Genomic DNA, 26,839 nt, shown 5'->3' with positions numbered 1-26,839 from the left:
TTCTCAAATCACATCCGACAACAATTCCTTTAACATCCATGTGATTATCTGTAGCGAGGAGAAAGATTGAGACGAACGCACGTGGTAGCGGTGGAAGTCCTTTAATAACAAGGAAACAGGCAGGACTGGCAGGAGGAGATAAGACACTCCAGACTGTGTCCTAAATGCGGAAATGAACTAAAAAAGAAATGGGTGGAGGGACAGGGGATATAGAAAAGAAAGGGTGGAATGGGAGGTGAGGATGAGTTATCAGCCATGCAGAATAGCAGTGCGCCTCATCTTGTCGTCCTCTTGCCAGAGAGGTGTTTTGGTTGTTGGGACAGCAGACGGCTCATGAGAGAGGGACAGGGGGAACTGTGACTGTTTTGATGAGAACTCATGGTATTTAGTGGCGTTCATCTAGCAGGATGCAAATCTTAATATGTACGTGAGCCTCCAACGGGCAACTAAGTAACTTGCCTTTAAACCTTCCTTAGCTGTCTTTGTAATGAAGCGTTTTTTTTTTTGTGTCCGTCTAACAGTTTCAACTCTTAACTACTCCCACTAACTATCATATTTCTATATTCACAGGCTCTTACAGTGTGCACTTCCGTTCATTTGAAGTTTCTTCCTTGCGGTGGTCGTCAGCTGCACACTCTGCCAGCATTTTAATGTCACAACTCCAGCAGATTTCCTATGTACAGCTTCCGATGGCAGGCCTCCCCGACATTCTGCCGCCTCCTCACATCGTGTACGCCACCCAGTAGATCACATTCACCACGGCAAAAGTGAAAGGGAACACCGCCCTGGCGTAGATGTCGATGGTGTCTGCGTCAATGGGCTTGCAGACGCACTTGGAGCAACACTTTTTGTCCTCCTTGCTCTCCTCCGCCGGCCTCGATCGCCTCCTGCTCGGCGCCGGCTCCTCCGTGGCGCCCTCCCCGGGGATTTCGCTGCCGGAGCGCTGCGTTCGGCCCTGGCGGTTGGAAATGACAACTCCCTGATTCATCCCGGTAACCGAGAGGGAAAACAGAACCATCGCCTGCTTGCCATTCTTTACTATCGACTGTAAAGAGAAGGGGGGAGGGAGACGGAAGAGGGAAGGTTGTTTCGGAAACAAGTGTGTTTTTTAAAATCAGGCAAAAAGAACAGATTTCACCTCCATGACCTTCATTTACGGCTCGACTCAACTCTTCTTCACCGATACATTTAGTAAATTCCAATGGGCAACACAAAATGTGCTGTAATGATATTTTACATGTAAAGTAAACTTCCCCTTTTGACAAAATCATGAAATTGCAGAAGCCGGAAGCAGACGTTTTCCACGTTTTCTTAAAACCAGGTATCATTAATTGAAAAACGTATCTGTCCTCGGGTTGTTGTTGTCGTCTGATATTAAAATGTGTTTGATTGTCTGAAAGAAGGTGCTGGGGGAGTTTTCACAGCTCTGTAACTGTTCTTGGTACCAGAGAATGCACTAAAAGGAAATACTACCTATGCTTAGATAGGGGGTCAAATATTACATTTCCTATATTCTACAAACATTACCAGCACAGTTTCAGCTGTTTGTCTCTGGGTTTCTGTTAATTGACAATATTGAAGCAAGATCTACACTACAGTGAACCCTATTAACAGAAATAATTGACCTGACTTAAAGAAACATGGCAAAAATCAACACATGAATCCAAAGACTCAGTCTCTATAACTATTATAGGTTGTTTTTCTTCCAGTTTTTTGTTGATTGACAAAATTTGTAATGAACACATGTGGTCCTCAATAATTGTTTTTCATTTCTTTCTATTTATAATAAATAGTCCTCTGCTTTAAATTGGCTCAGTCTAATGGTTAATTATCGCAGCTTCTTCCATCGATTAGCTCAATTTTGATGATGAGACAATGAGCGAGCACATCAAACTGTTTAATTTGGTTCTCCCATCATCTCATCTCTCATCTCGAATATAGAAGTAATCTGTATTCATAAGGAATTTCCACAAAGTGGGTGTTTGCTATTCTGTAAGTACTGTAAGTCATCTGTGACAAAAGAAGCTGACAGTAAGATGAGAATCGCTGCTAATCTCTGTAGGGAAATCATCTATTTTCTGATTCTGTTCTACAGAGATCCCTTGTCTTGCTGAAGGTCAGTGGGATGGATGCTTGTCAGCGGCGAGGTTAGCCGCCTGCCCTAGTCTGTGTTTGAAAGACGTGCTCATTACTGTCAAAACCCTCCGAAAGCAGGCATTGTTATCTTCCTCTGATGGGACAACATGGCGAGAGCGTTTCCTTACCTCGGAGCTGAGCTTGTTTGCCTTCACCTTGGCCTTCTCTTTGAGCCGATAGTCAGCATTGTAGTGAGCGAAGGCGTATTCAATGAGGGCCGCAAACACAAACACGTAGCAGATCCAGAAGTAGACGTCCAGCGCCTTGATGGCTGACGCCCGAGGCAAGGAGGAGCGAGCGCTCACCATCAGGGTAGTCATGGTGAGAACGGTTGTGATGCCTGTTGGAAAAAAAAAACAAAACCAAAAAAAAAAAAAAACAGACTTAGATTAAAAACTAAGATATTGAGTTTTTGAGGCACTGACCTGGAGAACAAGGCTGTCCAAATGCATTAAAAAATAACGTGAAGCAAAGTTTTTAAACTTCCCAAAGTTTGTTTGTCTGTTATCCTCGCAGGGGGGGAAAAAAATGTCCAAAGTTTGTAAAGACATCATTCAAAATAGGTGCAGCTGTATTTGGAGTGAAAGGTGGTTCTGCAAAGTGTCTACTCAGAGGCTTCAATGCCAAATAAATGGGCCACTTTTTTTGGATTTTTTATTTGGAAAATACTTTGAAAATTGTCATTTTTCTTCCACTTAATAAGTGGAAGAAAATTTGTATTGTTTAGATTCAACAAGACCGTAACACATTGCCATAGCTTCTTATTTGGACCTAGTCTCTCATGGGACACATAAAAACAACCGTCAACAAACAGTTGTGTGCTTAAATTGTTTTCTTTTTTATCAATCAAATCACAGTAGTTTATATCTGCATGCTGCCAATTACAACAATTTGAAAAGTCGCTCCAAATTATTTATGTCAAGAAGTACTCACTGATTGCAGAGATCGCTGTGCATTAATACTTGAACAGTTTTGCTGATGAATTTTATCAATATAATCTGCTCTAACAGATGATCTGTAGCTCATGTTTAAAAAATAAAGATAACACACTTTATTATTATTCCTCTGGCTTGGAATAGCTGCAGATTTTCTGTTGCAGATTTGAAAAACTGTAAAATGTGGAGTTAAAAAAAAAAAAGGCAAGCGCGCCAAGCTGATGTTCCAGAAACAAACATCGGCAAAACCGTAGCTCAAATTAACCCTTAAGAATCAAAATAGGCCTCCACACCAACCTAGGGTTACCCGAGCTGGAACTGCTGATTGGCTGATCCAAAACGACACCCAAGACATCGCAACCAGCAGTATGGAAGGCATGTAAGACTGGATGATGTAGACACCTCTATTACGTCTCAGCTGGAAGCGAAGGCTGAGCCTTGGAAAACGTCCCGCTGGGAAACAGAAAACAAAACACCCTCATTTAATTGCAGAACTGGAGGAATTAATTATCCATCACGGAAAGTCTCTATTGTTCTTCACAGGCAGCAGGGCTGAGAGGGAAGGCTTGTCTGCTGGCTGGAGCCCAGAGTCAGATAACTTGCAGTTGTCAGACACAAAGTGCTACAGACTGAGTTTTCCTGACAGAAACTCCTATCATCTTTTAAAATCTCCTTCAAAGCTCAGCAGCAAGTCTGTCTTCATTTATTCCTTCTATGCATTGAATATGAGCACAGAGGTGAGTTGAGTTTTGAAAAAAAAAAGAAATCTGACTTCTGAAAGACTCGGCAGAGTTTTCAGACGCAAGGAGTTAGCCAAAAGCCAGAAATTTAAAAAGCCAGACATAACCTTGACAACAGAACGAAATCGGGAGAGCTGCTCACCGGATTTGAAGTTCATAATTTCTGTGACAAAGCGGTAGTCTGTGATGGTGAACTGGGAGAGCTCCAGTTTGTCCAGTCCGTGAATGTGCCTCTGACTGTCCGACCAGTGATACACAATGTCCTCTGAGGAGTAGCCATCTTGAACAAAAGGAGCAGAAACTGAAATGTGAGGCTGTCTTAGCGTGAGGCATTTTAAAATGTCAAGGGCCAAAAGTGTTATTTTTCTAACAATGGTCTTTGAACAAGATTACATTCTTTAACATAAACAAGAAGAATTGTATCCATCCATCTTAATTTTTTTTTCTCCATTTTGTCAAGTTATAGACACAATATTCAGTAGATTTTATGATTATTTCTGTGTGATAGAATAACACAAAGTTGTACATGACTTTCCTAACTTTTATTTTGGCAAACATTCAGAAAAAATCTGGTTTGGATTTGGATTCAAGCCCCTGAGGGAATGTTTTATAGTACAATTTCAGGTGTGGTTACAACTGAAGGTTTTTAGCTGGTCAAATCTGTCAGAGACGCATCTTTACTCTGATGATTTTCTCCATACGCTTTTGCAAAACAGCTAAAGCTGAATCTAATTTGCAGGAGAGTCAATGGACAACAGTTTTGAAGTCCTACAAATTGTATTTAAGTTGAGATCTGACTGCCGCATATTACTACAGATTTGCATTTACCTCAATTAGTTACTAAATACAAATGCCTGCCACACTTTTTTTATAACGTACAGCATTTACTTAAAATCATAATAAAATACACAGAGGTTTGCCGTATTTCTTTCCTTTGCGAGGACATGTAGACTTGAACTTACAGCTTTCTAAGTCCAGCATACACTCCTGTTCATCCATGGGGTACTTGGTCAGATCCATGTCACAGGCTACTGTTGAAGTGATTCTAGGGACAAAACAAAACATTTCTTCATCCTAGTCACAACCTACATGCTCGAAATCAAAGGTAGGATTTCAACAGAGAAGGCAGAGTTCAGACTGAGAAATCAAAGAACTTTTTTTTAAAATTATTATTATTTTACCGGCTGCTGTACAGAATGACTCCGTTGGGCTGCAGGCGGATCAGCTTGTTCTCCACCGTCACATCGTGGAACCAGGCAGACTTGGCGTTGACGATGAATGTGTCGGGTAGCCACAGCTTGTCCACAAATCGGCTGTCCAGTCCCAGAGTCTTGTTGGTGTGATTGTAGGACAGGCGGTCATCGTGCCAGCTCTGCCGCAAGAACACTGTCATGGTGTATTCCTACCAGCACAAACAGAAAGGTGTGGGATATCAACTTTGTGTTTAAAAAAAAAGGTAAATTATTCAATTGTGGGGTTTTACATATATTTTAAATGTGATGTATTTCCCTTTGTCATGAGATATGCTTTAGCTTAGGACTAATCAAAAACATAGATGAATTAAAAACTGAAGTATACTCAATGAAAATGTTTTATATGCCCATATATAATTATTATTCCTCATACGACTATTTGTGTTTAGACCTCTTTGAACAAGCTGTTTAAACGTGTCATCAGAGGAAAGCACATGGGAGGATTAATAAAAATGAGTGAAGTAAATCATGAAAGTAAAGCAGTGTGCTAAGAAAAAGAGAGAACATCCTCAAGTGGAATACAGTAATTATTAATGAATCTCTGCTGTTCTTGAGAGGCTACTAAATTAAAAAATGACTTACAGAAGTAGTTTTGGGTTTGTTTTGGTACTTGGCTGAATGCTCAAATGTATTATTGTGCGACTCTAGTGTGATTTCTGGGATTAATTATTCTTCTTTTCTTTTTTTTCTGATTGTTTTCCAACCCCAGCAATGATCTTCTAAAAGCAGAAAAATAACAATAAGAAAATAGAGGAGAGGAAACTAATGAACTTGTATTACAAATAATGGTCAGACCAAAACCTTAAGATTCATTTCAAAACATTTAACAGAAGGTGGCGGTTGCACATATGGGCACTTTATGTCTTAACACTGTCTTTGTCTGTCTTTTGTTTTTAGGGGTTCTAGCAAAGCTAACGGCTAATCTGAGGCCAAGAGGTCAAGAACAAAGGAGGCCACCATCCACAACAAATGTCACAGTGGTTTTAGTTAACTAGAATTGAAAAATAGAGTGATAGACTCTTTAATGTGAACCATGAAAAATCCAGATGCAATTTTATCCACACAAACTCCTCCAATGCTATTCCACAGAGTGAAACAGACAACAGGCACAACTGATCAAGAAGAGGAAATATCTGAAAACAGTCGTTTTATTGTGGCTATTTGAGAAGTCGGTGTAGAAAGATGGAAGATATTCTGCAGTTTACCATGTTGGCCTCAGAGATGTGATCAATGCTGGCCACTTCGATAGCCATGGCCACGTTCACCGGCGGACCTGCAGAGCAAAAAGTGAGAAAACAAGGCACCCCCACCTCACTCACACACACCTTCTCTGCTCAGTCCGACTCCCTCCGCTTCATCTCATCCTCGCTTCATTTACCCTCCCGCCCACCATCTTCCCGCATCTCGAGCGCTCCTATGGAGCACTGAAGATTAAGCATTATCCAGTTAAACCACGCTAAGCAGCGCATCACACTGTGGGCATTTACAAACAGCACGGAGCTCTCATGGATCTGCACAGAGTGAGCTTCAGACAACATTCATATCACAAACACACGCACGCACACGCGCACACACACACACACACACACATGTGCGGCGTTGTGTTTTCACTAAACAGCTCGCCATATGATTAGTGTGGAGTGTGCCTCCGTGATCAGATGCTGGAGCGCGAAAGCTGCATGGGGGAGCTCACTGATGCTGAGCGCTCAGGCTGCTAACGCTGAACATTAAGGAATCATTCAGTGCTTTTCCACATCATTCAACACCTTCCCAAAGTCATTTCTATACAGTTCTATTATCTGTCGGCCATGATCAGGAGTATTAGTAAGAAGTGATTTAAAACAGCTTAAAGCTATGGCAAAGTAACTAGAGGTAGTTGAGATAATGCAATAAATATTTTTTTATTGTAATTATTATAGTGTAAGATCCATGTAATGCAAGAGTGATTCTGCCTGGCATGCTTAGCACACCAGCACATATATATATATATATATCTTTTCCACAACCTACACACAAACTTTATTTTTTTATGATAAAAGCCGAGACACTTTCATAGCAGAGATTAGAAAAGAAAATCTATGTTAGTTGTGCATCCATATGATCTGGATATTTTAGGTGGAGGCGCTGACCTTTGTCGCTTAATGTGCTGCAAAGCCCGACGGTAACAGAGCCGTGTTTGTTGCTTTCTGCCTCTGTCTCGCTTTTCTCTTTTGTCATTTAAAATCTTTTGCCGTAGATTTTATTGTCACCCTCCAGCTGCATTGCTGGGGCAGCTGATCGTTTGGTCTCTTCGCAGTTTCATCTCTACATGTTCTGAGTACAAAACGGGGCTGACGATGATTGTGCCCTGACCATGTGTCAGTTTGCACCCGCATTGACAGAGAGTGATTTGAAGTTGTTGTTTTTATTTCTGCTTAAACACTAGTCACAGGAAATCCAGCTATGCAAGTCCAATGAATAATACCTACTGGAAGTGAAATCCTTCGAACTGTTTTGGTTTGAGCAGAGAGCTTTTATATCAACATTTCTGGGACTTTATAGAAGGGAGATGTGTTTGTTTATGTGTTTTTTTCAAAAACAGAGGAAAGGAATATCCTTAGTAGAGGTGACTGGTGTTGGAGGTCAGTTCAACATTTTGATGAAGAAGCTTACAAGAAATCCTGAACCATGCAGTAAATAATGTTAATGTTTTGTGTTTAAAATGGCAGATATCTGCAAGCATCCACTGTCGTTTCCTCCAGCTGAGCTCAGACTGAGTTGCTAGGCAACCAGAGAGAGAGTGAGTTAGTGGATGCCACCAAGCTTGCACACCTCATTGTGAGAGGTTGAGCAGCTAAAGACCTTCCTCTGCCTACATCTCCCAGAATGCTGTGCGATTCTGGATCGGATTAAATATTCTATCACAATATAAACTGTTATTGATTTTTTTTTTTTGTCCAGCCCTAGTTTAGCAAGTTTATGTGCTGCCCATTTGCACTTTCCCCTTAAAACAGCTTCTGAAATGGAGGCTCCACACATAAGTAAAGACAGTCGGACAGATGAATAAATGTAATTCACGAATGTTTTGCAAAGAAAGGATGAGCACTGTTTTTCTTCTTTTTGTCAAACTAAACTTTTGGCTTGAATCACAGTCACTCAAACCAACACGACGGAATTTCGTAAACTGAAGATATCTGCTGGAGAATTTCTCCGTCAGCACTTCATTTCCTAAAAGACGGCGTTGCTTTCCAACAGAAATTTGTGCAAATGTCCTTTCAGTTGCAAAACATTACGACTTCCTTTTCATACTCGTGTTTCTACTACAGACATGGCTCCTCACTGGGAGTGGAGTTGACTGAAGAGGATCGGCAAGATTAACAGACATGATTCCTCCTTGGTCAAGGCAGCCCTTGCGTTAGGATTAACTTTTTCGGCACATTGATGACCTCACATTAATATAAACGTGGAGACGGCATGCAGGTCTCCGCAGAGGCGCGGCACACAGGACAGTGCGTGTTGGTCCCAGCAGCTCTCCTCGCCCACACCTTCGACTCTCGGCTCAGCTGAGTTAAGCTGTGAGATTGAGAAATCTATCGTTGTGGTCGTTGGATGTTTCACATTTAGCAGCCATTCTTAGCAACGTCTCCAGAGGGGTTTGCGAAGCTCGTGACACCCCCAACCCTCCCCAACTGCTCTGCAGCTTGTCCTTGAGGGCCGTCATCCTCCATAATCCCTTTTAGCAAAGCCTCTCACACCAAATGAATTTGTGTCCTTAACCGACGATTTGCCTTTTAGGAAAACTAAAGCAGGTGTATTTGCATACTGTAAACATGGCTTTGCTTTAATGTGGAGCAAGAAAAAATACTTAAAAGAAGGACACGGTTCAATCAGAAAACCAAACGCAAACATCCGACCTCTGTTGCTTGGGTTATGCTAAGGATGGCGGTAAATGTGAGGGGGTGAACTGCAACCCAACACCACAAGCCCTAGATCTCATACTCACCTCCTATCCCAGGGCGAAAATTTCTGGCATAGCCTTTCATTAAATCATCCAGGTTAGGCAACCAGGATATTTCAATGTCTGTACCTACATAGTCCCCAATGTCACTCAGCATGGCCCTGAAGAGACAAACAGCAAACACACCAGATTCAGATTCGAAAGGGAAAAGGTCAAAATATCAGGTGCATTCATGAAAACAGGTCAGAAATACAACACTTTCGGTCCTCAGTCAAGGCATCAATAACACTGAATATTTCACAGGCAGTAAGCGGATTTGGCCAACCCGGGAGCACGTTCGCCGTTCAGCCTCCCTTTGAATGATCATTTGTTTGGGACTGGGGTGCAACCTGCAGATACCTCTCCTCAACTCCAACCGGTTGAGGAAAGATAAACAAACGGCTGAAAAAAAAAGTAAAGCTAATTAAAAAGAACTGCAGGAACATTTCGCCATTAATTGCACTAAAGGTCAAGACATGAGTGGGCATTAGAGGCAGCAAGCTGGAGGGGATTTGAAAGCAAATAAAGGCAAAGTGTGAGAAACAGTGTGATGACAATGTAGTATCATTGTAATGGTGAAAATATGATAAAATATAGAAAGCAATCTAAAAAATCTGGACCATGCACACAAAAAGTGGGTAAATATTTTTAAATTCCCCCAAAATGGCTTAAAAAAAATAAAAACCACAGTGCAGATAAGGACTTTATTATCCTGACTTCTTTATCTTTTCCATCATTACACAAACCCAGCACAGCACCTTCACTTAAACATCAGTAGTTGCAACAAAAATACTAAATTATAAATGTACATGCAAGTTTTTAAATGGATTCGTCAAATAAGACCGAATGCAGCGCTCTGTCCAAATCTCCAAGTGTTTGAAGCTACTGCAGTTGGTGCATTATTGAACAAAACAAAAACAAAATAAAACACAAAGCATTTACACAGAAATGAAAAATCTTTTGTTAGAGACTCTTATGGAGCGTGTTTTTGTGAAAGAGGTGATGCAACACGTATGCCAACCAAATATGCCCTGGTTTTCAGCATTTCAAATCAATAAAGATCCTTTTTCTTCTGCATTTTATACCCTGTGCAGCCTTCAAACATAACTGGCTCAAAGAGTGCAAGATTGAAGGCTATTTAAGCCGATGCTCTCAGCCTCCCAGCCAACAGTCTCTCATTCTGTCCTCCAGCGAAGCTAGAATAACCTGCAGCTCGTTCGCTTTTTGACATTTTCCGTCTTCATTGGAGTTTAGCATAATTATGTTCATTACGATAGAAAACCAAATATCAAACTAAAAGTTGTTGGAAAGGACAAAGTGGCTGTAGGGTCTGATGATTCACCTGAGATATATATATCTATTTTTTTTTGTAATATTTTCACAGCTATTTTGACTCTGTTGTCATGTATGCGTGCGTGCGTGCGTGTGTGCGTGTGTGCGTGCGTGCGTGTGTGTGTGTGTGTGTGTATGTGTGCGTGTGTGCGTGCGTGCGTGCGTGCGTGCGTGCGTGTGTGTGTGTGTATGTGTGCGTGTGTGCGTGCATGCATGTGTGTGTTTTGTTAAAAGACCATGCAGCGTTGATGTGGACAATGTCTCTCCACCCAGGATTTCAAATTGTACAATTATTTTTTCTGTCACTTAGACCCTAATATCATCACCTTCCTAAAATACTGGTCTTTTTTTTTTTTTTTTTTTTAAAGATCACCACCAAAGATATTTTAGGCAAAAAATAATCACTTTTGGCAAAAAATGACTTGGGTCATTATTTTAGAAAGGTGACTACATGTTTTTTAGGCAAGCTTCTGAATTAAACTTTACATTCTGAAGCTGAATTAAATGAATATTTCTGTGCTTTTAAAAGAGTTCAAAAACCATTTAAAACAAATTTCTCTATCTGTCTATCAATATTTAGTACTGATCAAACAGTAGCTGCATTATTAAACACTGAAAAGAGATTTATTATTTATAAACTCATGAGCTCCTGTGTTTAAATAAAAAAGGACATTTCCCAATTCTTCTTTTTTTGATTTTCATATTTGGCATTAGAAATATGACTATATGTGGAGCACAACGCATAGATTGGTCAAATTTGGACTGAATTATAATGCTGATTACAGATGCTTCTGTATAGAACAGGAATCTGCAACCTTTGCAGTTTTGCCTTCAATCCAGCGAAATAAAACTTATTTAGAGGCAGAATTATGCTTTGACCTTTGGAAAAAAAAGATAACTTATATTATTTTTTTTAAATATCTGCTAAATTTAATATGCTGTCATTTTTAAAGAACCACCATTTTGTTTCTGTATTTATGTATTAAATTAAGGATGGAGACATTTGCTTCTATATAATGTTAGAAAAGGGTATAGTTTCCAACCTAATTATAAGAAAAATCAATAAAAAAATATATATTGCAGCTGCTTTTAGTGTCATTCTGTAATAGGAATAAATGTAATCATCTCATAAAAAACTGAAAAACTGCCAAAATCGGCATTAAATATTGCATCTTTATGGAAAAGCATTAGTTTGCTTTTCATCACTTTTCTCAAAGTCACAAAGAGCTATTGAGAAATGTCCTAAGATGCAATCCTGGCTCCAAAGGTGCAGGTTGGAGATCCCTGCTGCAGATGTTACATCCTAAAAAGAATTGTGATAAACAGGACATTACGCTGTACTACAAACACATTTGTAGTAATTTGGTTTCTAACACACTGTCCGGATACAAGTAGGCAAAATTTTCAGTAGACATTACAGCAGACTTCTGCAGCTTAACAAAGCAATTAAACATTAAAATATTTAACTTAACTGCATCACGGGGGAAAAAAAACTTTATATCACTATTTGTGTCTGCGTTGATCTTTTGAAACAGTGCAATACCTCATCTTAAGCAACTGAATTTATATCCAAAAGTGCCTGTTTTATGTCTGTTTCTTTTCTCCCTGCGTACATGTGTCCGTGCCAAGGTTGCTGCAGAAACTGAAGCTTTCAAATGCCACACACTCAGACATTAACGCAAGCTGTGCCCCTAACGTTTTATCTCCTCTGCAAATGATCCAGAAAGGGACTAAGGGTGAAATTAACATTTTTAAATGGTTTAAAGGCCCCCCCACCTCCCTTAAGGCCCATAAAGGCACACAGTTCTATCAGAGCTACCAGCATTTCATGTTCACATCTCAAAGCCACTAGGTGGCAGGTTTGTACTCCAAAAGACCAAGAGAGTAAAGCATTAAGGACACTCACTCTCTCTCTCTGACTGTACTGTTATTACTTATATAAACACTGAGTTGAGGAATCACATTATACACACAATTCTGTCTTTTTGACGCAAACAGCCAGTAGTTGTGGACTAAATGAATGCAATGAATACAAGTTTCCCTGACATTTAGAGCCACAAAGGCCAGTCCTGGCATTGTCTTGAAAACAGGCCCCACAGGGGGAGTTTTATCAAAGGACATCTTATTGACAAACAGTGAAAAGCCATTTGGTGACCTTTAAAATAGCAGTGGACATTTTTAGGGAAGGTGAGAGAAGCGTAAAGCGGCGCATAGGGGAGCTAAGCACCACAGAAAACCCGCAAGAAAACGGAAGCATTGTGGGAAAAATGGAATATCTTTTTGTCTTGTCATTAAGATTTTTCTGTGAGGCTTCACTCTGTAGTACCAGATATTTATAGCCTGGCAATCAGAATAAAAACAGGAGCACTCATGAGCTAATTAATCACTCTGTGACTCCTGTTATTTTTATTTCACTAATTGGTTGCTTCTAAATCAGGAAATTAAGAGCTTTTTCTTCAAGACATTTTCTGCATGCCAAGGTCAAACATGCCTCTGGAAAAAAAAAACACAGGGCACTGGAAGCGTGTGGAAGAGTATGTGTGTGTGTGTGTGTGTGTCTGTGCGTGTGTGTGCCTCTAAGAGACAAAACATATTGCGATTCCCTGAATTTCAGTGAAACCTGCCGCACTGCGACTGGAAAGCAATATGTTTATTTACAAGAACTTTAGCATTTTATTAAAGCCGTTTATCTCCTACGCTCATCAACTTTACGCGGTGCTGTGTTTTGGAAAAGACTTTGTCACATTCCAGCTGCAGGTCATTATCGTGATGTGGAAAAAACCTCTGATGCAGTTTTCAAACATTTTAACAAATAAAAATCTTAAAAGTGCGGCATGCGTTTATGTTAAGTCTCTGTGAGTGAATATGTTGTAGAGCGCACTTTCCCCGAATTACAGTTCCACATCTAAAGCACAGAAATATTTGCCTGTTCAGTCAAAAAGCAAGGAGAGCTTTGCTACACATCATTTGTAAGAATTCCTCTAGATTGACATGGAGCTGAAATGTAATAATGGGCTGTATGAGTGAGCATGCAGTGATTCCAGCCTGGTCACCCCTATGAAAATGTTTTTTCCCTGCGTCACCGGTATCAGACAGAACACAAACACTCTATACAACTTCTGAATTTTTACTTGTGAAATAGTTTGAAAACCATTTGTAGCTTTTTTTCTACTAGATAAATACTCAACGCTTTATTGTTATCTATTACATAAAATAATAACAATAACAGTAAATACTGAGGTTTGTGTTTGAAGCGTGTGTTTGGTCTCATTTCAAAAAACCGGGGTTGAAACATGACATAGCATGAATAAGTGTAAGGAGAATGAGTCCCTGAAGAGGACTTTTATGTTTCTATGTGGCTCACATGTAGTGGACTCACATATGAGACTGAAAAGATAAGAGCATCAGGAAGACCAGAAACCGATAGACTCAATAAGTGTTCACTTAAACCTGGTATTTGAGCACTTATTCACTATTTATATTCCATTTAAATAACATTTATGCCAGTGTCTGCACATTTTTGCTGTTGTTAAAAAATTTGTTTGTCTTTACACACATTTTGAATATTTATTTATTTTTTATTAGCCTACCCAGTTGCACATTCCTTTGGACCAAATTAGCTATTTTTTTGGAGGGTCTTTATAAGATAGTAATCCGTCAGGAAGAGGGCCGACGTGCGGCCAAGGTGCCGAGGAAGAGAGCCGAACTCGTCTGTAGCCTCTGTAGCTCCAACTACTGCAGAGGCAAATCGTAACATGTCGTGAGAAAATAACTCTTTGTTGAACTTTCATGCACAGTATTGATTTAATTAAAGATTTATCTCTCAAATTTTTTGTCTGCTGTTTTGTGCAGACAAAAAAGTGTGAAGTTTTCGGCCTCAATATTCTGAAAGATAATGAAACGTCAGTGTATCCTGCCACCAGGCACGCGCAGGTTGCAAATACGTCTGATTGCTTTTGGGGCTCATTAAATATTTGAAGCTCTTCACCAGCAAACAGTGGCGAATGTTCAGTTGCAGATGCTCCTGCTTTTTTATTTTATTTTCATTAAGCGTCTCGCTCCCATCTCGAAGCGCCGTCTGCTTATGAGCTAACATTAAACAGACCGGGGGGCTGTGAGGGGCGGGAGATGCAAAGCGCAAAGAGTGGCAGCCTCTCTCAAATTTATGGAGTCTGCTTGGGAACGTGAAGTGCCTCACGCGCTGGTGAGCTAATTAGTTTTATATACTGGCACTAGCAGTTAGCTGAACACGAGTGGAGCGTCGGTTCCTCCCCCCCCCCACCGAGGGGAACTCATACTGGAACAAATAAAAGATGAGAGGCATCAAAATGAAATTAATACAATTGTACCAAAACATAAATTAAAGAAGGGGTTCTTGCACCAGAGTCACAATTTACTGTGGAATTTTTTTTCATGAGCTTTTTTTTTTTTTTTTATCAACAGAACGCAAATATATAGCTGTGTGGGGGGGAAAAATGAGGGCATCCTATTAAATATTTAGTGTTTAACTGAAGAATGTTCCCATATTGATGCACAATCTCTCTTTTTCCACCTCTGAAATAGAAAGTAATTCTATTGTAGATCCAGATTAAAACTTTTTGTTTTACTCATTAAACATGAGATGAATAAAAGAAATTATCTGTAAGCAAAAAATCTCAATCAAACAATCAGAACTTTGTGGTTGTTGCAAAAATGTAAAGTGAGTATGAATGAATACTTTTGCAAGGCACTTGTTTTACCTGCATTTAATTAAGTGCTGGCATCAGTTAAAATTTTTAACCAAGTTAGTTGATGGGTCTGTTATTAATCACAGTTAATCACATTTTAATCAAAAACTATATATTGACAAAATACGTGACGTCTTCCATTCAAAAACTCTTTGCTGTTAAATTATTGAATACATAGACATATGAGTTCACCTACAAAGATATGTGCTGTTCTTAATCTTTTATTTAAGTTATTCTGCCATCAGATTGATGCAAATTGCCACTATACCCAATCAGTTTTCAAGAGTGTCCTCTGATTATTCATGTAACTTCTTTCCAAAATACTTCTATACACATGTGGACAGTGTGCAGACATTAGCGTTGGGACGGACGTTGTTGCTTGATGAAATGTGTTTAGCATTGAGATACTATTTTAGACTTGAATGGCTTCGATGACTGACCAACTCTTCTTAGCACAACTTGCAGATAACAATAGTCTTTTCCGGTGTCCTATCAGATTGCTTTTTGAAGCAAAAACTAACCTCGGTTGTGCCAAGAGTGGCCACTATATCCAGTCAGCTTTCACCCATAGCTATAGTTGGGCTGCAGACTTACGGACGGACCAGAAACACTCCAATACGATGACTCCAAAACCTTTTTTATGTAAATTAAAATAGGGTTTAATTGTGTTTAAATCTACATAATTAGTCAAAAATAACATGTTAAAGTTTTGTCCCTAATTTTCTTTCCTTTTACCATGTAATATAGACATTTCGTGCTCTTAAAGGTTACATTAAGGTTTATAGAGAGAGTAAGTAATAAATGTTCTGGAACATGTTTCAAGTATCACGTCTCAAGTAATAAACCAGCACAAAGAAGTGTATAATTGTAGGTAAAAGGAGGGAGTGCTGTGAAATACGGCGGTGGCATGCCGCCGTATTTCACAGCTATGGGGGACGGTTTTCATGCTATGGGGACGGTTTTCTTCAGCGGGGAATTTGAACAGAGTAGTTGGGTGAGACGGATGGATTTAAACACAGGACACAGGAGATTCAGCCAGACGTCGTCAGCGAACATACAACCAGAGCTGCAGATTAAAATGACCAGATCCAAACAAAAACGTATATTTCTCTCTCAGACTGGTCAATTTGTGCTGCATTTTGAAATAAAGCCAAGAGTCGTTTTGATTTTTGGTCACAGGTCACATCGTCCACTGTGAGGGAGATTTAGCTTTAAAAAAAGCAAAAGAGGACAAAATTGTCAGTCCGTAGCTGTGCTAAGCTTTGAGCAGCATACTGTGAAACACTTCTAAGTGTTGCTGAGAAAACCATCTGTTATTTCGTGTCCACTTCACATTTACCGTTTGCATTACTCTGCATCACCGCGTTGCATAAAAGTCCAAACAAAATGGTTGCGACTTGAAAAAATGTAAAAAAAAAAAATAGCAATATAGAGACAGCTTCACCTGAGCATACTGTATGTTACTATTTACGGTTAAAAGAAATCATATGCTAAATATGCATTTGAGTAGGTTGTCGGATGCACATGCACAGAGAACATAAGTATGAATAAAATTACTCTACCTATATGTTTCAAAGAAATCAAGCCCCTTAAATCTTGTCTACACGCTGTGGACTTTGCGGCAGTCACGCTAACTCAGCAGTTTGGAGATGAGGATGCTTTGAGTTTGGCCTCGTATGATCCAAGCTTCTGCCTCTCCCTGATTTTTACTCAGTCTGCTTTCTCCCTCACAGTTTTTGCAGTAATTAATGTGTGTTTTAAAGTCATGCACAACCGTACACACACTGACTGTATTACTTTTGCCAAGAGATTTGTTGACTTTTCCAAGCGGATCAACCGAAAATGCGCATCGCTTATCAGAAAGACGTCAGCAAAATACAGTAAATGCAAATGCGGTCTAACATTAGGAAATGCACTTCAAGTTTTTCTTTCTCTTTTCCCCTCGCTGGTATTTCTGGCCTGTTGAGTCTGTGTTTGTTTGTGTCCTTTCCCTCTCACCCCACAGCTGCTTAGTGCAGATGGTCGTCCTTCCTGGAGTTTCATTATGACAGGGACAATGGATGATGCATAAACTCAGGACCCATTAATAAAATATTCTTCTCTTTATTTTTTTCCTCTTACTTCTATACAACAGGGTCTGCAACCTGCGGCTGCAGGGCTGCATTTGACTCTTTTCACCAAAGGCGCTCTTAATAATTTTGTTCAAAGACTATCGAGGCTTTTTCTCTTTGGAACTAATGAGATAAACATTTTTTTTTATCTTTTTTTTTTTCATAAGACTGTATACAAGCATTTCTTCATTTTCCATAAACATGTGACTTTCTGATCAATAAAACGTACATGTTAATTTTGTTTTATTCAAATGGATTTACAATTCTTTTTTTTTAACTAAAAAAAACAACAGAAAATATTGTTTCTTGAATCTTGGATAACTATTCTGACCCGCCTTACTCATCTATATTCTACTGAAATAAACAATGTTTTCCTAGTTACTGGCCATCTCCGGGCGACTGGATAAATCTGAGGGTATCGCTAACTGCATTGCATCTAAAAGGGTTTTGTAGAGCAAAACCCTTTTAGACGCAACTAGAACCAAGCGCCATGCGATCACCTGGTGACCTGTCCGAGGCGAACCCCTCATAATGACTGTCGGACACAAACGCCAGCCCAGCCGTGACCCAATGTGCTCAGGGCTTCCTACCTGCTTGGGAACCTGTTTACACAGGCCGGGTTTATAAATGCAAATATTACATGTTAAACTACATTGCAGCACATTTTTACTATTTGCATCGAGATCAACTAATAACAGTTTTTTTCCCTCTGTGTACTTACTTGAGGAAATATAAGTTACGTTTTGCTGTGCGGCTCACCACACAGGGTGACACAGCTTCAAGCTGGGGGCGCCGCCCCACAAGCGACCCAGTGTTCATGTTCAGTTTGTTCAGGGTAAAAACTCAGAAAATACTGCTTAAGGCAGTGTTGTAGTACTCGAGATCGGACTTGGTCTCGAGACCGGTCTCGAGACCATTTTTTGATGGTGTCGGTCTTGTCTCGGACTCGACCGCATTTGGTCTCGGTCTTGTCTTGGTCTCGGGTACTGAGGACTCGTCATTTTATTTCAAGACCAGTCGAGACCGCTACTGTGAAAATGTCACTAAACGTACAGCATACTGTCCAGTTTATTTGTTAACATCTTTGTTTTAGGTGGATCCAAAATGCACTGATTAAAATCCAAGCAATTAAGTGTTTCTGTTACTCCCCCCGCCCCACCTTTCACTCGCACGCGGCGCTCTGAGACATGCGCAGTGGTTTCCTCTGAGCGGCAGAAGATCTGTCTAATCGTCAGTAATAGAATAGCGCTGCATAAATCATAAGAAATATGATGGCTACGGCTAACTCAGCAGCGCTTCGCTTTCACAGATGGTGGGGACAACGTCTAACTTTTTCATCACTTAGAAAAGAAGCTGCAAAAAAGGTAAGCTCCGTTTACGTAATGTTAGCAAAGCTAGCTGTATAGAGACACATAAGGGCGTTATCTTTTTAGGGATGGCACGAGACCACCGCGGATTGTAGCACAAAGATGGAAGAAAAGCATAACAAAGCTTGTTCTGCGTTTAATATTGGTAAAAATTATTACGTATTTAATATCTATGTGTTTTTATGTGAATATGGATCTTTCAGATCAATTTGACAAGCAATTTTGATCATATTTCCCCATTTTATCGTGTCCTGTAGTTCGGGGCGCTGGTCTTGGTCTTGACTCGGTCTCGACTTCCCTTGGTCTTGGTCTTGACTTGGTCTCGGACCATAAAAGTCTTGGTCTTGTCTCTGTCTCGATACACTCTGGTCTTGGTCTCGGATTAGGTGGTCTTGACCACAACATTGGCTTAGGGTATATTTTGAAACTGAAGTTGGAGTCAAGTTTGCAAACATCCCACTGGGTAATAAATTAAAGGTCCATTTTACAGTTTTTTTCTGGAATCTGGGCTACATATGGTCATCTCAAGTTCTAAAATAATCAGATCCAACTTGATATGGATTATTTTTCATAAAATGATTTTCTGAAACACACTTGGAAATCCATTAAGTCTATATTGCTTAATGCTTAATGCTTTAAAAAAAGGTACTATCAAAAAAGTAAAAGTAGTATATAAACAGCACTATAAATCCCATTTTTTTTCCAGCGGTCCTTTTGTACATCAAAACAGTTGGATATTTTGTCCAGCTAATCATATATCTGAGGCCAGACTTTGGTTTCCCCAAAACCATCCTGCTTGTTCTTAATGCTAAAACAACTTTTTCAAATGATCAGGCTGCAACAGAGTTTCTGCTGGAAACTAGATCAATTTGTGCCACAGGCCTCGCATGCAACCAGCTAATGTTCTGTTTCTTTTAAAGAAACTAAAGAACCAGATCCCATTTAAATTTGCATAATTTTACTTATTCAGTAAGTAAACAGGCAAAATACATGTGATCATTTCAGTGGTGATTTAGCAGATTTCACCATAGAAAGCACACAGAATGTCTTCCTTTGCCAGATCTCATAAAGCAGAACCCAATTTGGGTGTTGAATAAATAATTTACCATTGTCACCGCTTTTTCCACATTTCAAGAAATCAATCCTGCAGTGATATGTAGGGCTAGGGTGCAAATTAAAACTGCTGGCCTTGTCGAATTAAGACATTTTCACTATGCAAATTCACCGCCTTTTTTACGACCTAAAAGAGAACTTGATAGACTTTCGGCATTTTACATGATGCCAAATAAAATAATTAGCACGCATTTAGTCATTCAGAAGCCACCAGTGCACGCAAAACAAATTACTCCCGTAAACTGTTTCCCATTTTAAGTGTGTGTGATGCGTTGGCTTTGATTGAGTGGGAGGCTTTTAGAGGCACTGAGACGTGGCTGTACCAACTCACCCTGAAGCCTTTCGCAGAGATCGGGGCTTTGTAGAGGCAGTTCATGCGGTCGGAGCAACACGAGCAAATCCCCGTGTTATTGGGATGTGTTCTCTCTGGTATGGTAGCAGGGATTTGTCTGCTGACTCAGCCTCTCATACAGATTAGCCGGGACAGGAGAGTCACCTAGGTGCATGTTTAAAGGACAAGTTTGACAGACCAGGATGATCAACACTAAATGGCTGGGATAAAAGCCTCTGGAATCACATCCTGCGGCCAGGTTTTATGTACAGCATGTGCATGAAAGCAAAGCGCACGCTTCCTTGCTTGCTTCTCTCTGGTTTTGGTGAGAAATAAATTACAATGTCATTAACAATGTGTCAGAAGGCTCCATAAGGATGAAACCTCCAAATACAACACCATTTGGGGACTTGGTAACATCTGAATATGTAACATCCAAATGTCTTGTGGAGACAAGTTTTACGGTCGAGCAAAAGAAACGCTGAGAAAAAATAGAAAAGTGAACTATTATGGAGCAGCCAACAGTTCCCGGTATGTTCTGTATGATATCTTAATGCCATGTCACAAATAGAGTAAAATTACAGACTCATTTTGTTCTACCCAAGAGACTATACTACAGATGTTTGCTTCCACATTTTGATGCAGCCATAATTAGCTGTGTTACATTATGATCGATCATAATTCATTATGGAGAAGAAAAACTTCAGCTCAAATCAATAGTTAGACTATATGGTGTATCAACAGGATAAAGAGCCAAGAAAGGATTGTTGAAAGTGAGCTCTGTGCAACTATTTTGACACATATTTGATTCTATAATTTAGATTCTGTGTGGATTAGAAGATCTGCAATAAATTCCATCTTTTGTACCCAATCCTGTTTTTGTTTATTTTAGGTGTTGTTGGCTCTGGTGGCTTTTATTTGAAAGTGATCAGACAGATAAGTGGGCAAAGAGAGAAGGGAAAGAGATGCCGTAAATGTCACCAGGTCGGGACTCGAACCTGCGCCACTACAGCACCCCCTGTTTTATTACATACATCATTAAAGCTCTGAATAAAAATGGCCTTCATGCCATGAATATCTGTTAAGTTCTCACACTGTTCACTTCAGCACTGCAATCATGTTTCTGTGTGTTAAATGACATCTGGCGCAAGGCTGTCCTACTTAAAGTTTAGATTCACTAACCAGGTTCTGCCTGCATCTTAGTGGTGAGCTACCAGTCCACTTAAAAGGAGTGCAGACTCAACACTTTGAATTACTACTGCACATGAGAGCTCTAGTAGATAAACTCCTGAGAGAAACTATGTTATTCTGCAACTACAAGGATAAAGGGTTGGGGAAAGTGGTGGTTATTAATTAAGTTATACTCTAAGAAGAGTTGGAACATGGGAGTTTCAAAGATGTTGTGTTTCATTGCTTGGTTTGCTTTCTTGTCTGCCAAGTACAGCTGTAGGCAATCATCATTGAAATCTCTCCTGCTTAATGTTGAACTTTTTGACATGTGAGAATAAGAGGAAATGCATCCTAATAAAATGACTAATTGTTCTCCATACACACACAAAAAGAAACACTACAGTTCAGTTTGTGCTTATGTAAGTTTGAGAGAAGATAGCAGAAACATGATGGGATTACTTCATATGTGTGACTGAAATCAGCTCTGAGCAGGTTTCCTTTCTTTTCTATCTGGCCAAGTTCTGTGTGCGAGTATCTCCATGGAGTTAGCTCAGCATTTTCCATGCAAGAACAAAACAAATCCATTGTGTTGATAGTTATTGAGTTCGTTTAGAATAGCGAGTAAATACCAAGAGTTTCTCTGTTTTCAAACTGTTCTCTGGATTCCCAGCTTGTGTGTAGCTCTGAGCTGAAGTTGGGATTCCCATGGAATTTGTTAGCAAAATAATTAGCTACCCTTATTGGCTAATTAAAAAATTAGTCACATGGTGATGGCATCTTGATCCATTGAGGCAAATTTGGCTACAAAGCTAAAGCTAGCAAAAATACTAAGGATAGTAAGTGGACTATTAGAAACATGTTGGTCTACTGTAACGTACTCAATTTTAGCTTTCATTAGCATATTAGCTAAACTGCTATTAACAGCATAGCAGTTTATGCTATGCAATAACATGATTGCCCACACACTCCATCAGTTTGTTCATTAAAATTTTTAGGTCAAAATGAGCTAAAAGGCTCATGATAGATAAAATGCTCTTTGTAGCACGTAGCCTATCATTATTATCACATTACTTTTTCAGCTTTCAAGAGACTGAAAATTTAGATGGATTTTCCCTGCAAAATATTTCCACCTCAGTCAGATTTGATGCAAAGTCTCTGTGAAAAAGTTTTTTTCTAAGCCTTATCACAGATTCCAAAATGGATTTAGGTATGGACTTTGACTGGGCCATTCAAGTACATTAATAGGCTCAAATCTTTACTAATCAATGCTAGATCTGAGTGTACGTTAGGCTCTGCCACAGACCCATGTTTTCTAATAGGCTTTTCTTCCAGGATTGTTCAACATTTAGCCCCATTCATCTTCCCATCAACTATGACCAGCTGTCCTGTTACATGCCCCAGGGCATGATGCTGCCACCACCATGTTCCACTGACGAGATTGTGTGAGGACAAGATACAGTGTTAGTTTGCTTCAGCTGAAACCTTCCATTTTGGTTTTACTTGACCAGATCACTTTCTTTTATCTGTGCCTCATATGGTGTTCTTTCAACACCCTATTTTTCCACATGAGCAACTCCTCTAGAGATACTATGAGCTTCTTGGTTGCTTCTCTGATGAAGTCTTACTTTGCCTGTCAAATAAAGTGGATGGTAATGTCTTGGTAGGTCTGCTGTTAATCATTTTCAGTTGTCAAATATTCAAAACCTACGGTATTTTTTAGAATCTAACTCTGTTTTAGACATCTCCACAACTTTATCCTACTGTCTTCCTTTGTCATTTATAATGTTTTCCAACACTCATTTGAGAACTTCACAGAACATTTACATTGAGATTACATTCCAAATCATAGTACTTTCAAAGGCAAATTGGTTGGAGCTAGTTTTACTTAGGGGTATCAGAGTGAAGAGGGTGACAATGAATACACATAACCTTTTTCAGTTGTTTTCTTTGTTAAACACTTTCAAAACCCAGTGTCATTTTCCCTTCCATTTCATAATTGTGTGCTACTTAGTGTTGGTCTGCCAAGTTACCGTATTTTCCGCACTATAAGGCGCACCTTCAATGAATGGCCTCTTTTAAAACTTTTTTCATATAAAAGGCGCATAGAATAGACGCTACAGTTAGGGTTTCCACCCATCCCGTATTGAACCTATACGGGTCATTTGTTCCGTAATCTACAAATGTGGATGCGTAATAATAAAGAAGTGGTCCCCAAGTACTTTATATAGTAGGCTGCCCCAGTCATTGTTTCACTCACGGTGTTGGTGTTGCGAAATTATGCCCAACTGCTTTCTGGGTAACACAGACCAACCGACTCGCTGCCGCCGCAGTCTCTGTCTCTCCCCCTCCCCCTCGGCTTTAAATGTATAAGGGCTGGTCCCTTGGTAACCTTAATTGAAGCACCCCGGATGAATGTCTAAAGCCACTTTGTTGACATAAAGAATGTCAACACCAAAACAGTCCGACTCGGGTCGGCGAGGAGAGCCTTCCGCGACTGGGCCGGGGCGTGGCCAGACGATGGTGACCCGTCTCCGTTCGTGTACAGCATGTTCGTGGAGAACGCGGTGCTAAATGACCTGCAGATGACCTGATTATCAGGCCGGTAGATAAGTCAGTCAAACTTCATTAACAAACCAGCGTTCTGACAACTATCCCAGCATGCACCGCGCAGTTCTTCTTCTACGGGGGAAAATGAAGTCGGCGGCTGCTTACCGTAGTTGCTAGACCTGTTGTGGCTCAATATTTGTCCATATATAAGGTGCACCGGATTATAAGGCACACTGTCGGCTTATAGTGTGGAAAATACGTTAAATAAATCTCAATAACACATAAAAAAATCTGTGGATGCAATGTGTCAAAGTGGAATCCAGGAATGTTTTTGCAAGGCATTCTAGGTGAAGGCAGTGTTCATTACAGCAAAGCATAAGAGACACCTCAGCTGGAGAGAAAAGCTGTGAAACTCACGCAACACCAAAGGTGGTTAGGAATAACTTAGCTAAGAAACAAATAGTGAAACAGATAAACGAGGAGCTAAAAGGAGAATCTGAGTAATTCTGGTCCGAGAGAGACGAAGAGGGTGCAGGGAAACAAAGCTACTTTCATCTACAAAAAGCGGAACAGCAATATGTGTAAACGTGTGTGTGCGTGTGTGTGTGTGTGTGTGTGTGTGTGTGTGTGTGTGTGTGTGTGTGTGTGTGTGTGTGTGTGTGTGTGTGTGTGTGTGTGTGAGTGTGTGTGTGTGTGTGTGTGTGTGTATATGTGTCTCAAAGAGAGAGAGGGAGAAAGCTGACACATAATGAGGTGCCAAGAAAAAAAAGGCAACGCTGCATTGTATCAAGAGCTAAATAATAACAACAGCAGCGGTGACTGGAGGCAGGAAAATCCAATTACAGCAGTGGTTACTCCCTCTGCTGGTGGAGGAGCCAGAAGGGAAAACAGCAGAGATATGCCCCAAATCTCACCCACAGCTAAAGCATGGAGTCACCTTTTGTCCTTTTTACACTGGAGGCACCAAGCACAGCGCTGGGGGACTCAGAGGAGCCTGATTATTGCTGCTTTTATTGGATTAAGGATAATATATGGGTCGAAAAGTGGAGAACCTTCCTATAAAGGTGCATTTTTAAAAACTAAAACACCTGATTTTGCTTAGATACACAGATTAGGAGAACATTGATTTCTGAAAGTGATTCATTAATTTAGTGAAAACCAGCAACAGATTCAACTGTCAGCAGTTTACGCTTTACAGTTTCAACGTAAAATGATAATTTAGTCGGCTAGTTGTGCTTTTTATTTCAAAACATCATCTTCCCCCCCCCCCCTTAACTCCTAAAACATGAGCGTTCAAATGTTTCCCTACTGAGGAATGCCTGGACAGGGAGGCCTCCCTTAATACCCTTGTATCTCTGTACCATCTGACATAATGTACAACAGGCCTGGGAGTCTGGTGCTGCTATTACCTGCTGCACACAGGCACCACCCACTCACCTGCTACTTACCACCATTTAAAAAGGGAAAACATATGCATTATGTAAATGTCACAATAGATTGCCGTGCCAAAGGCAAAGTGGAAAATAAACAGATATTATCATGGGAATTTTAAGTTAAGCAAAGAATGTCTTTGTTTAGTTCCTTAAAATATCAATATGTGACGCACTACAAGGGATGCTTTAATTAAAACCATCTGGATGTAATGTACCTATGTGCTCTATTCTGCCACAGTTTGACAAGTGGTCGTTTCTAGTTTTATTTTATATTAGTTCATACCTGATCTCGACCTGTTATTATGGGGGGGGGGAAATGCTTGAGCGCTCTCGGTTACAAACAAGAACAAAACACCTGCAAGAAAGGGAAAAACAGTCTCACCTGGTGAAAATATCCCCTCCGAAGAAGAGCACAGCAAGACCGGACAGCAGGAAAGTTTGGACCTCCATTCCAAACCCGCTTAGAATGAACCCAAATATATTTAAAAGAAAGTTTCCCTTGTCGGAAGCCGATGAGTTTTAATCGAAACGTTGTTTTTATTTCAGTGCGCTCTCCTCGTTATCCGGCGCAGTGGAGAACAAAGTAAAGTCTAGAGCCGTTGATGATGATGGTGGTGGTGATGATGGTGGTCGTGGTGGGTTGGACCCCATCCTGGAATCCCCACCTGATCTCCCCCGAGTTCACCGAAGCAGAGCGCACAAGAGAAATAGCAAAGAAATCTCTCGGTTCGAGCGCACTAACGAGCCGATCCACCGCTGCTGCTGCCGCCTGTCATCCAGAGAGCGAGAGAGAGAGAGAGAGAGAGAGAGAGAGAGAGAGAGAGAGAGAGAGAGAGAGAGAGAGAGAGAGAGAGAGAGAGAGATGCAGTGGGAAACTCTCTAATCTGTCGATCCTTTCTCGCTTGGCCGCTAAACATCACAGGCAATCCGTGGGCGCAAGGACGGCAGGTCACAATATGGTCCTCCATGATGTGAATTCTGCTAAATAAAGACCCTTTAAAAGCCTTAAAATGAATTAATAGTAGCAATAATCAACTTTTAAATTGAGTATTTATTCTTGTACGGAAGTGAATCCAACGTCAATATTTCCGTTGTGGTTCGTGTTTTGCTAAAAGACCCTCTTAGGACCAGTGAAATCAAAGCCTCAATGATGCAAAGAAATTTGGCAAAGGTTCTACAGGCAATTGGCTCTCAGAATCACAGATAACTCCATAAGAAAAAAAAAAAGATCATTTTAATATTTTATGTCATTAAAGCTTTTGGGGGGTTTGAAAGCCGCCCATGTTTAGAAAATGTTCTCACATAATAAATTCTGTGAGAATAGTCTATAAGTATATCTCATATACTTCGTCTCTCAGCATTGATGTAGAAAATGTACAGTTTCTTGCTGGACCCCTTTAAGCCAAAACATAACTTAAAGTTACTTTTGATAAATGAGGTGAACTGCTTCTATCTATGCTCCACGCCACAGACAGGTCTGGAGCATGATGTACCTATCTGTGGTCGCTTCTATATCCTGGGTGTTGTGTAATTCAGTTCTAAAGCACAGAAAACATCAGTCATGACAGACAGTATTAAAACACTGATCAAAGACCCTAGTTTTACCAGATTTGTGGTAATCTCAGAGAAAGTGATCAAAGATTAGATGTCAGTACAGTACAAAATAAA

The 26,839-nt window shown here is 40.2% G+C and overlaps 1 protein-coding gene across 2 annotated transcripts; it reads right to left on the bottom strand.

Moving 5' to 3' along the window:
- Positions 1 to 85: 85 nt before the first annotated feature.
- gabrd (gamma-aminobutyric acid type A receptor subunit delta) lies at positions 86 to 25,964 on the bottom strand. Of its 2 annotated transcripts, none has more exons than XM_008413088.3 (9): positions 25,554 to 25,964; positions 9,047 to 9,162; positions 6,270 to 6,337; positions 4,993 to 5,213; positions 4,774 to 4,856; positions 3,954 to 4,091; positions 3,369 to 3,524; positions 2,265 to 2,476; positions 86 to 955 (listed from the first exon to the last, which is right to left on the bottom strand). In XM_008413088.3, exons 1-9 carry the CDS (start codon positions 25,619 to 25,621, stop codon positions 722 to 724), a joined length of 1,296 nt encoding a protein of 431 aa, XP_008411310.1. In that variant the 5' UTR covers positions 25,622 to 25,964; the 3' UTR covers positions 86 to 721. The 2 variants fall into 2 exon arrangements, with proteins under 2 accessions (XP_008411310.1, XP_008411309.1); XM_008413087.3 differs by having other exon boundaries at positions 86 to 1,045; positions 25,554 to 25,963.
- Between the last annotated feature and the right edge of the window lie 875 nt (positions 25,965 to 26,839).

This window comes from Poecilia reticulata, chromosome 7 (assembly GCF_904066995.2).
Source record: "Poecilia reticulata chromosome 7, P_reticulata-male-v2, whole genome shotgun sequence".
In the NCBI taxonomy this organism is placed as follows: Eukaryota; Metazoa; Chordata; class Actinopteri; order Cyprinodontiformes; family Poeciliidae; genus Poecilia; species Poecilia reticulata.
Note: the sequence above shows the minus strand (reverse complement) of the source record. Positions and strands in the feature narration are given on the sequence as shown.